Below are 13,118 nucleotides of genomic sequence, written 5' to 3' on the forward strand. Positions count from 1 at the left end.
CCCTTTGGGGTTATTTACACCATGTCCAGGCCTTTTCTTTATCATTTATAACTTCGATTCTCCACGTGCGAAACCTTAACCAAATCCCGAGGCGATGAGAACTCTCTCGATATATTGTACAAAATCTTATCCGATGGTTGGTACTCGAGTAATGCAATTAATGTAGCAATTTATCCGAAGCCACATTCCCTTTATTCCGGTCGATGTAATTAGCTAGTGCTTATAGTCGTTTCAAATTCTCCGTTAGGTAGCACTTATATTCTAATTATAAGTGTCCCAAGCTTTCTTATAATACTATCTTTATCCCAACGAATATCGTCTCGTTTCTTCTAATAAATTCACAATGCATCGGTTGTTTCGCAAATCCACAATCCTTGTCCTTTAAAGATTTCACTATTCCCGAGGTGAAGTCGCATATACGCATCGTTTTATGCCTCATACTCTTTCTCTCTTGTTGTATATCAAATGCTAACTTCTAACTTATCCAAAATCATGTCGAATTTGTCTTAATAGTGGTCTTGTCTTATTATCGTTTCGTCGCACTACATCTTTAAGTCCATACTATATGTTTCCCCTTTTTATTCTATATTCATACTCAATTAATTACGTCCGTCTTGTGTACTTCCTTAAGTATTTCCTTCGTTTCTCCAGTCTATGTCCATCTTTCACGTTGTGCACGAGGAAGCTCATGCTACTCCTGTATCCTTGGAAAACACTATTTCTACATAACCCCTTTCTCGTTTTCAAATCATGTTCTCGTTTATCTCTTTTTTATTTTTATCACACCACTATTTCGATATTTGTTGTCTTGTTGCTCGTCTTTTCCTAGATCATCTTTAGTACTTCACCAACAACACATGAAATGTATGATCCTAAACAGCCCACAAGTTTAAGTTTTTATTCCACAAATTCCATCTCCAATTAGTCGATGAGAACTGATAAAATGTTACTATAAGGTATTTTCCAACCACCAGCAAGAAAGCTAGAGCCCGACAAGCACCAGAACTTCTTAGTACTTAATTCACATAGTTTATCCCCATATTTTTTTTTTTGAGTCATGAGCGAATCATTTAAATTCCCAACTGCTTGTCACACGCTTTGTATTCTTCCAATAAGGTGAAACTTAATCGCCGGACATTTTTGCCTTCAACATAGGCTTTTTCTAAAGCAAAATGTGGTTGGAACGTATTCTGTCCGTTTAAATGAATTGCGAAGTCGGCTCGCTCGTATATGCTTTCTCGAAATAAAATTTCCCAATAAGGATGATGTCGCTTACGAATGACATGGAGGATATCTCTTGAGCTTCAATCCAACGTAATAATTTACCCTATCGGTATCGACTTTTAAGACATATTAAGAACTTATATCCCATTCTCCTTTTATATTTACGGAAAAATTTGGGCGAGGGTTCCTCTTGTACTTCTTACTATCCAAAAACACACGCGCGCGAAATACCAACAATGCCTCGCAGGGCCAACGTATATATACGCATATCTCATATCGTATCATAGCCACATGGCTAACAATTTCAAGTAAAAGTATAAAGATGTCGAGACTTACCTCACATGTCCAACTCAAATCGCACCGTTACACTTTCCCGTTTACTTTCCGTTTCAATCTTCAACTCTATATTTCAATCGTACTTCAAATACCTTACCCGACATACATCTTTTATACCATTGCTTACTGTGTATCTGTGTAGCTTCCAATATTATCGGTCACTTTCTTCTCGTCGATGCCGTTAACCGACCGAAATCAAGGGTTAGTAAAAGGAATTTCATTTCCTATGGCTGGGCTCTATCGCACGATCTTAGATATCAAAAAAAGGTAACATCCTAAATGTCCGTAGCTTCCGTTTATAGATGTGGTGCAACACACCGATAAACAAGACTCTACTAGACACGGTCCGTGGATATTCCGAGGACAAACCGCTACGATACCAGCTCGTCACGACCCAACACCGTAAAGCCGTGACTAGTGCCCGATCCGGGCACTCAAACACACCTATCAACGCTATCACAAGGTATATCAAACGCATCCAAGTATATAACGAGAAGCGACAAGGCCGTGTTCCAAATTTATATAATTTCCGAAAAATTTCGGCAAGAGTTTCCTTTATTTTACGACTATCCAAAATAACCTCGCGTACGTAAAATACCAACGAAGTGCCACACAGGCCAACGGAACAACATATATACATATGCGGGCCGACGGGGCCGCGGCGAATGGAATCGCCCAAACACAACATATACAAACACAACCGTACGGAAGTAGGCACAACCCACAAAACATGTCCACAGACCTCTAAACAGACAGACAGAATCATATGACGGGACAGGGCCCCGCCGTACCCATGAACAAATATATACAATGCAACGGACGAATATATATACCAAAAATATAAGCTCCGAATGAGAGGAGCACTCGAATTAGCGTAAGAGGGTGTCCTAAATGTGGATCACCAAACTATGCGTCCGTACCTGCGGGCATGAAACACAAACGGCCCCCGAAGAAAGGGGTCGACGAAATATGTACCGAGTATGCAAAGCGTAAAATGTAATATACAAATGCGAGATCAAATCGAAATAGAGGTACGTAAAGTAAATGCATTTCCAAAATATCAAAATGTTACTTCAAAATATAAATCATGCATAGGGCACGGAAATATGATCGCCGCACTTTGTCGATGGCGCCATAACACAAGATAACACCGTAAAGTTTCAAATCTCCGAATCTCCGTCACATATCATACACGCATATCGCCATACACGCATCACACCAAATATGAGTGGAACCCGCCCTCGAGCGAGGGACTCGGTGAACCATGAACACAAGATAACACCGAGTATATCATAATGCGCACGACAATAGACCGGCCCAGAACCGGCGAACGATATCATAGTAGTGGGCACGAGCGAGTAGTGCGGAAACCATATGCATATAAATAAATAAATAAATAAATTTCTTTCAAACTCAATAGCCAAATATTTTTACGACATCCGAAGGCTCAAAATAAAATTCGGGTCAATTGGAATTAGTATAAGAGAGTCACAAACTTTCGAAATACGGAATCTCTCGAAAATATTTCATAAGTCGTATTTAGAAATTCGAGTACCATTTATATTGAGAAGATTTCAAATAACATTATGGAGCACTTCAAAGGGAGCTTTAGAATCATACGCGCATATCCAAAATATACATATCCAAACTTTGGCCATATCAAATATTTTTCGACATCATTGTGGATCACATATTCATACTAATAAACTTGCGGATAACATTATGGATCAAATCAAATGGGGACTTTAAGACCATATTTTCATATCGAAATATTCATCAAAGGCTTTAGTCTTCTCGTTTTCTTTCGAACAACATCTAGAACATAATAAATAGAATATTTGAACATCATAAAATATGTACCTTGACCATATGGAATAGCTTATGGAGGTCAAAGATGTTAGCCATCCTAGTGGCTCCAAGAATAGGATCCCTTTTTTTTTTTTATAAGCATACATATACATTTTGTTTCTCCCAAAACGGATCATGTCAAAAAGAAGGAACGGTAGGCTTTACATACCTCGATCGCTCGCTAATCAATTTCCGAATCAAGTCTCGGTCTCTCCAATATCTACAATAATATTATCAATTACCCATAAATTAGCTACTAGTACTTAGAATTTTAAATCCCAACTAGCACTTGTCTACGAAATTTGGCAAAGATTTCATATATATTCGCCTATCCGAATTTCCAATTGTTCTCCCGTGACACGTAAATACCAACAATAACATATGGACACAACCATATCTTCAATTCTTTTATTTCAACAAGAACAACAACATATCAAAACAGCCCCCAACTATAACATAGCGATGCCCAAAATTCTAACGAACACTTACAATACACCAAGCAGCCCATATACACTTCTTATACCTTATTCAATGCAATCTTTTCAGCAAATTTAATGAAATACTACAGCAGCTACACCACAACTACGTCATCTATCCATATGCAAGTAAATCACATTATTATCATTATAATCCCTACAACAACCCACAACAAATTTAACTCCAACTCTAACCATTAAATTCCTTCATTCTCATCACATAATCCATGATAACAACAACAATAATCATATGAACATAATCATACCCTCAATCCTTTCAATTCAAAGCAAGATAACAACATGTCCATAAAACAACACAACTTTAAATTTAACCATTTAATTCCTCCATAATGCTACTAAAATCAATTCATCATTCTTACTCGAAACACCCCCTTACACTCAATTTATAATTCAACATCAACATACATAACCCTTTTGTATTTAACACACATCTACCAAGCTATACAAGTCTAAACTACCTCCAAAACATGTAGAAAAGAATTAAATCTTACCTTAGAGACAAGCTCTAATTTTCACCATGTAATGTCTTCAAGAAAGCCATGACCTCCATATTTTTCCTCCTCTTGATCTTCAAATCTCTCCAATTAATTGTGTAGAAGGGGGCAAAAATGGGCTGGCCGTGAACAATGGAGCCGTGAACAAAGGGCACCGCCCGTGAACAAAGGGCGCCGCCCCGTGAACAAAGGGGCCGAACTTCTCTCTCTTAAGTTGAGAGCTTCTCTCACTAAGACCTAACTTGCAAGATTAATTTGTGGTATAAGTGATGACTTAGTCATCCACTTATGCTTATATATCATCTTTACAAAGTGGACATGTGTCAACTTTTTATTCAACCACCAATCAAATTCGGCCATGTGTTGTGGGCCCACTTGATCCCACTAATGACTTAATAATCTAATCATGGTAAATTAATCTCAAATTTCCATTAATATTTCCATACCAAATAAAATTGCAAGCAAGTCGTGCACTTACTAAAATCGATTAAAATCCTTGTCTCATATCCAACAATAATCTTGTCATTGGATTTATGTTGATTTACTTACGAATAATCCGTGGTATAAAAATACGGGGTCTAACATATTTCACGTCCTTTGAAACTGTAGATGAACAACGAATAAAGCAGCAGAGAAGTCAAAATCAATAACCTTAACAAGTCCCAAAAGAGAGAGAGTCAAGGCTATGTTACGAATGATAACCAAATTTGAGGCATCTCATGAAAAATTTCCGTTTTTCTTTCTATTGAATTGAATGCCTTTGTATGTTTAATCATCACGAGAACATGTCACAGTGATTTAGTGTATGTAATCTATTTGTCTTTTTATGATCTATCTTTTTATTATGTTATTCTCTTCTCTTTTTTTCCTCTTCCTTTTAGCGATTCTTCGTTAACTAGAGAACAAATGCTAAGATTCTAATGATGATCTGAAGCTAAGGGTGAAAATGATATGTCCTTATGAATGATAATAAAAATCACATCTTTAATCATTACTGGAGTAGTACTGCTTTTATATTAACCTTTATCTTTCCTATTCCTTTGGTAATAGCCAGGTAATTTTCATTATTTTTCCTAAATTTATTTATATTGTCCTTGGATTGTAATTGTTTTGGAATTTTAATTTTATTTATTTCCGTATCAAGCTGATGCTCGAGAGAAGTTGAGTGACCTTTTAAGTTATTCACTCATTAAACTCAACAACTTATGATGAGTTTAATATTGAAAACCAATCATTTGTATTAGTTATACAGAGATTATATAGTCATGCAAGACTTCATGCCGGAAACCAAATGATGTACAAGTAATATAGTTTTTTAAACAGGGATTAAATTTTCTTGAGGAGTTGTCATGTTAGGATGAACTTCCAGTTGTCATTTTAACGTTTTTTGTGTGTAAGATTCAATGGGGGATCTAGAAATGCACACTAGATGCCTAGCTCTTCACCGGAGGATTTGTTAAAATTCTATGGAATTCTGACCATCTTTAACCTCCCAAATGGTTTACCTGCATTGAGTTTGAGATCTTCTCCCAGGAATTGAGGCTATAGAACCTATTATATATATGAAATGCAAGATTCACTGAAGAAGCATATGGTGGTGATAATGTATCTTAGTTATGATACACTTTCAATGTGTTTGCTGAACTCTAGAAATACATGCACCTCGACTACTCCCGGTGGAAGGAAAAAGTCACACCCATAAGAAAGATTCTTTTGTCTATTTATAGTAAGAATATAATGAAGAGTCCTACTCAAACTCTTTCACATGACATTTATCAAGAAAGCAGTTCTTCCAATGAGCTTTTTTGCCACCCCTAGTAAGCTGTTCCAGTCACTCACATCTGTCTGAGGAATGAAGATTCAGGGAAATCAAGCAATTGGATTCAATAAAACCCCTCTTATTATGGGCAAAACCTCAAGTAAAAGCATTCAACAGCATTCTGAGCCTACAAATTATCCGCTTAAACTAACAGTAGGTCCACAATCTTCTTTCCAAGAAAAAGCCAAAAAGATAACCTTACTCCCTATGGTAGAACCATGACAATATTGACAAAGGAAGCAAATTTCATGAGCCTAATTATCAGAAAAAGAGTGCCTTGTAGGTTCGCGGATCTTGACAGTTCCAGGAAAATAAAAGTTACAAAAAAAAATCTTTTCTGATAGTACAAGAGTTGCAAGAAAATTCTAAGCACATATGCGATGTCTAGAGTGCAACAAACAAAGGCTTCATGAGAAACCAAGCATCCAAAACATTACAAGTTCAAGATGACATCTGCAGTAAATCAAAACCTACAATATAAGGTGACATTTCTAGTACTCCGCTACCAAACCACGTCCAGTCTAGTCGTGCAAAGCATACTCTTCATAAGTAATAACAACATTCTTAGATGATCTTGGAATGTCTAACAGTTTCTTTGCAATTCCCGATAAATACCGGGAGAAACAGCTCTCTTTACATTTCCAGCATTTTCTTCTCTTTCCTATGATAACAAACTTCTTTAAAGCCACTGCATTCTTTATAAGAAACTTCGAAAGTTTGAAAAGCTTATCACCCCCTTCACACCAGAACTCCTTCAGACATTTCTCTGTGCAGCCGACAATCTTAACATTCTTGAGATTGGGAAACACAATGTCAGAAATCCAACTCCGCAAACTGATATTATCTACTTCATCGAAATAGCTTAGCTCAAGTTCGCAGTGGAAATCAGTCAACTGTAATAAGGAATACAATCAGGACCAAATGGAGGTCTACAAACTAATGGGAATATTCGACAGAAGAAAAAATAAAATGATTTCACAGCAACAGTGTCTGATATAGAACAATTTTCAAAACCCGTAGTTCTCAACAAATGATAACAATATCTAATTCGTGTCAGAAATACTCGAGCAGTACATAAACCAAGCTAAAAGAGGTTTAGTTGGTTACCAACCCTTTTCCTTTCTTCCGCTCATTTACCAGATAGAAAGCAACTACTCTGATCAATTAATTTATAGCTTTATAGTGACAAAAGATTCTTCATGATAATTAATGCTTTATTTGCATTCTCATTAACACTTTCAATCCTTGGGGGTGTTAACAGTTAAGAATTCACAAAGTGAAAGATGGATATTAAGGAAGAGCATAAATTAGAGAGAAATAACGACCTTAACTCCCAAGTGTATGTTCAGTGTCTCCAAAAGAGGAGATGCCCGCAATAGGCTAGCTACTCCATACAAATTATACTCTGTCACATGCATCTCTAACGTTAGACATTTGCATCTCAATTCTGGAAGTGGCACTTCTTCATGTTCATTTTCTTCCAACATGAATACAACCTGGTGATATAATCTCAATGAAATTAGTAAAGGATAGAGAAAGAAGCAACAATAAAGAAAGATAATCCATAATAAAAAAAACTAGTGCTATGACAAATCTAACCACTATAAGGAACAACAATGTACATAATGCTAGTTTCTAAATAATCTATTGCCGGTAAATAAATATCCAACTTCAGAATGTAGATAAGAATATCATAGAAGGTCACAAAAGGCGAAGACAAGATCATTCTATATGTATAAAAGAAATTTCTTTCAATTATTCACCAAAATATATTTTTTCGCTGAAAATTTCATGTATACAGAATTTCATAATAGCATTAGATTTTGAAGGCTGTTCTCTGTCTCAGGTTTACATCTTGCAATTCTTTGCTAATAAAAATCAAATAAAGAACAAGGTCTTTAGACGTAAAAACAAACCTTTGCGAACCAACTTCCAATTGTTAGCTGAGTCACATGACTCAACTTTTGAAGATAGTCCAGAACAAGGTTCTCGAAAACTTGATGATAATCACGACACATGTCTTCCTCATCAGCATCTTCATCTTCATCCCGAGATTCAGTGATACATGTAATCTCAAAAGGAAGGCTGGCAGTAACCAAAGAGGATACATTTACTAGCCTACACTTGAGATGTCCAAGATCTCCTGAAATATCCAAATGCTGAATATGTGGGGCAATAATTTCCAAAAGCTCCTCATTTCCATCACAAGGCTTCAAATAGCCAGCCAACGTTAGTCTCTTCAAATTTAAAGAGGTAATTTCAAGAAGATGAAAACCATGGAATACTGACAATTTCAAAGTTTCCAAAGCAGGACAACCTGACAGTAAGTTCACAATATCATCATCATCTAACTCTATCCAATCCAGCTTTAGGCTCTTTAAAGAGTTCCAAGCTATGACCTGTCCTTTATCAAACACCCAATGGCTCAAATCCAATCTAATTAACGACGAATCAGCGTACATAGTTAGAGGCAAAATGTAAGTGAGATCACAACCACGTGAACACAAAAAAACATCTTCCGCTTTTCTTTCCACAGCAAAACTAATCCACCGGGTAATTTCCAACTCACAGTTCCAATAAGAGGTGTAATCTAAATCGAGATGGAATTTTTTGATTTTGGAACAAGTGGAATGAGTTAAAACATGGTCCACAAAGGATACGAAGTTTTGTGACTCGGAATGACTCTTAATGAAAAGGAAATTATGAATTGAAGTCCAGAGATAACGCCACCTCTTTGAGACAACACATGATGCAACGGCATCATTTGTAGGCAAAAGAGAGAGAATTTGTACAAGTAGTGCGTCAGGCAATTGACTGATATGGTCTAGAGTTTCTTCTTCTTCAACTCCATTCTTTGACAATGAATCTCTCAAATTACTTAACCCGCCATTTCTGTTGGTTTCGGGTTTTTGGGCCTCGTTTTGTTTTCGTTTGGTTTTCTCCACTTCTCCCTACTTTAGACTTTGGATTGGGAGTGCCGTTTTCTACAGGTTCCTTTCTGAGTTCTTTCTATCCTGATGGCTAACACATGTCCGCCGGAATAGGAAATGCATACAAAACTAAAGTTACTTATTTATTTATACTCCCCGGTTAAAAAATAGTACCCATTTAGCTTTTATTTTTTAGTTTAGAAAGAGTGTTCACTTATCAAATTAAGAAAGAATTAACTTTATTTTTTCAATTTTTTTCTTATTAAGTGTTCAAATCTCAATATCTACTTAATTAGGGGTAATTTAGTCAAATTATCTATTTTTATTTAGGAATTATAGTATTTTCTTAAGGAGCGTGCAAATGGTTAAGTGAACACTCTTTTTGAACAGGAGGGAGTATCATCTAAAATTCATCAACTCAAAGTTTAATCATCCAAGAATTAATTTGCTATATTTTGTTACATAAAAGTTATACCATTTTGACTTAGTTATAACTAAAACTAAATCGTACCTAAACTTTAATTTTTTGTACCGGAAATATGACATCGCACTCCAAAATAAGTTAGTTACTCTGAGATAATTTCAGTTTTTAACGCTAATTTCTCATTGTAATTTACGATTATAATATTTCTTTCCTTTTTCATTTTATTTTCTTGTAATATCTTATTAACTGATTATCATTAAAGTAAAAAAAGAAATTTGACTATTTTGCCCTTAATATTGTTTAGTTAATTTATTAAATACATTTGTAATTAGCAGAAGAGTGTTGTTGGAACATCAATTCAATGATACGTTTTCCTGACTTCAAATTGTTAAAAGAAAATCAAAATAAGGAGATAAGCGTAATTTTGTAAATGACAAAGGAAATCAGTGTTACAAAGAGAAACTTGGGAGAACGTCTAAATAATTAAGCCATTACATTTAATATGTTTATAAGCTAACTAGTTATTTTGGAGTATTTTCAGTACAAAGTATGAAAAGTCAGGTGAGATTTACAACTTAATCAAAGTTGGATGACTTTTATGTGATAAAAAAATTGATTTTTGTATGATAAATTTAAAGTTGGATGACAGCCTGTCACACCCCTACGAGCAGTATGATGGGCTCCGACCCATAAGCCGGAAACCGCCTGACTTATCCGTTACTTTGAACATCATAAACCATAACTCAAAGAATACCTGCACGCAGAAAAGGCCCAACATAAAAATGTCCGATCATTCAGCACATATGTACATATGCAGACCGATAAGGTCGCCATAACATAACGTATATCATAAAGCCGGCAAGGCTAACAGTAAAGTATCACCGACCAAAACAATGCCAACATGACCATATACCATGCTTGCATACCCCCACTATGTCTATAAGTCTCTAAGAGTGTACATATGAAGATATATTACACTAACAGAAGAGTACCGAAAGATAGCAAGTCCGGAGTAATGGCACTTGCTGAGACTGGTGAGCTAGAAAATCCTACTGCGGTCGCTCCTCAATAACCCTATCAGAGCCTGCAGCACGAAATGCAGCGTCCCGTGTAATGGGACTTCAGTACAGATAAAAGTACTGAGTATGTAAGGCCGGGAAGCAATAACATAAGTGGACGAAATATAAATAGAGTAAAGCTAACTTTGTCGGTCGAGAACATACAATATGCCATGCATGAATCTTAAAAATCATATATAAGTAAGCACATATGTGTATATGTATATCATATTAGTGTTGCGGAACGTGCGTGTACCGATCCATAGATGTTAGTGCGAGGAACGTACGGCCGATCCATAAATATGATATGTTAGTGCCGAGGAACATACGGCCCCGATTCATAAATATGATATGTTAGGGCCGAGGAACGTACGGCCCGATCCATAAATAGGATATGTTAGTGCCGAGGAACGTACGACCCGATCCATAAATATGATATGTTAGTGCCGAGGAACGTACGGCCCGATCCATAAATATGATATGTTAGTGCCGAGGAACGTACGGCCCGATCCATAAATATGATATGTTAGTGCCGAGGAACGTACGACCCGATCCATAAATATCACCTGTTAGTGCCGAGGAACGTACGGCCCGATCCATAAATATAATATATACATAATGTAAATAGCATGCATGAGAGCTCATATGAAAGCTACAACTTTATCGAAGTGACGTAAGGTCGGTAACCTCCAATTTATATTATGGAATTCGTGTCGAATCCAAAGAAATAACTTAACGATGATGAACATAATAATATACCAAGAATCAATCAAATAGCTAAGACATTAAGAGTTGAGCTACATGACATAGGAATGGAGTGATTTTATTATGGAAAGCTCATATCCATACTCTAGTTGGATTCGTGCCAAGGAAAGAGAGAGAAACGAACACCTTACATATCTTATCCGTCAAGCCACCACTTAAAGGATCTGTTACTTCGGTATTTGCCCTTCACCCGAACCTACATATCGAGAAATACATCTTTAATCATACTTTCATCATATTTTCATCAACTTATAAGCACTAATTATTGAACACTAATTTGGGTTACGAAAATTTGGGCAACATTTCCCCTATATTCTTTACCTCCTCCAACTACCAAAACAACTCCCAAACAATACCAACAACATCAACAACAATATCATTAAGATTCTACAAGATAAATATGTATAATTTCATCCAAAACTTTCCTCAACTTCAATCCACAAGCCAACAATACCAACACCACAATCCGTAGCTCTTATTCTCGTAAATATCCTTAAATCAATATTAATAAAGAGAAATTCATACCTTATCTTTGCTAGAATAGGAAGATCTTCAATATTTACTTTGATTCCAAGCCAACTTCAATGCAAAACGAAACTATAAGTGCGACTACACGTTTTTCAGACCTCGATTAATACTCCGTAACTTGAAATCTCTCAAAATCCTCACTTTTATGTTATATGTAAGCTCTCATATGTTGCTGAATATTTTGGGGAATTATTATGACAAAAAAAGGGGTTTTAACCCTTATATAGTGTGCTAAAGTCGGTGGCACCGTGCAAAAGACCTTTAGCTGCCGCGCCCTGCTCTGCCCGCCTAAATTGTAACATTCATAATTCTTTACTCCGACATCGTATCGATGAGCAGTTTGTTGCGTTGGAAACTAGACTCGACGAACTTCATTTTAGGTTTTTGAAACACCTAAAACTCCTAATATACCTGGAGATATACCTAGAGATATACCCCTCCAAAGTTGACCCAAAATTCTGTCCTTGATTCTGCCAACTTTTTCCAAATTTTCGATAAACTTATTTTCTTTAATTTGCTTGGTCTCGGAATCTTCCTAAACTCTCCTTACATGATATTTATTATTAATCATACTTGACAATGGTCATGTCCTTTGGTTCCAAGGTTGTCCTTCCCGGTTATGACTTACGAGATCGTAATTCATCCTGTGCTTCATTGTTTCGTACTTCCCATGACTTGTACCTCTCAAAACTTCATGGGACGTCTCCGATACTCCATTAATACGGTGAAGTACATGGCATGCTTATACTCTGAAAGTGCGAGGTGTAACACAACCGGTGAAATTTGGCATGCGAGACATGAGATGTGTTACATCTTTCTCATTCCCTAGCTTACGATCAAGAGAATGTTTGTGTGATCAGCATGATTTCCTTAGCAATGAAATAGGTCAAATCTTAATCAAGGTTATTGAAAACCCAAAATAGTGAATCCTTAATTAATTAGTACTGTGCCCAAGTTTATAAATGACACTTAATTAACATGTGAATTCCCAAGAGTCTGCGTCCATCCACTCTGCCTTCGAGGCCAGAGGCGGATCTAGGATTTAAACTTAAGAGGTTCAACCTTTTAAATTTTTTAGCATTGAACCATTATATTTCCAAAGTTATGGGTTCATATCTACTATTTATTATAATTTTAGTAAATTTATAGCCCGCATCAAAAGTTTGGGGTTCAATTAACCCCTAGTTATAGTGCT

The 13,118-nt window shown here is 36.2% G+C and overlaps 1 protein-coding gene across 1 annotated transcript; it reads right to left on the reverse strand.

The window, feature by feature from the left end:
- Positions 1 to 6,570: 6,570 nt before the first annotated feature.
- On the reverse strand, positions 6,571 to 12,578 carry LOC132034879 (putative F-box/LRR-repeat protein At5g02930). The gene is made up of 4 exons (XM_059425219.1): positions 12,552 to 12,578; positions 8,135 to 9,169; positions 7,544 to 7,714; positions 6,571 to 7,111 (listed from the first exon to the last, which is right to left on the reverse strand). Exons 1-4 carry the CDS (start codon positions 12,576 to 12,578, stop codon positions 6,740 to 6,742), a joined length of 1,605 nt encoding a protein of 534 aa, XP_059281202.1. The 3' UTR covers positions 6,571 to 6,739.
- Positions 12,579 to 13,118: the final 540 nt, after the last annotated feature.

This window comes from Lycium ferocissimum, chromosome 10 (assembly GCF_029784015.1).
Source record: "Lycium ferocissimum isolate CSIRO_LF1 chromosome 10, AGI_CSIRO_Lferr_CH_V1, whole genome shotgun sequence".
Taxonomy (NCBI): domain Eukaryota; kingdom Viridiplantae; phylum Streptophyta; class Magnoliopsida; order Solanales; family Solanaceae; genus Lycium; species Lycium ferocissimum.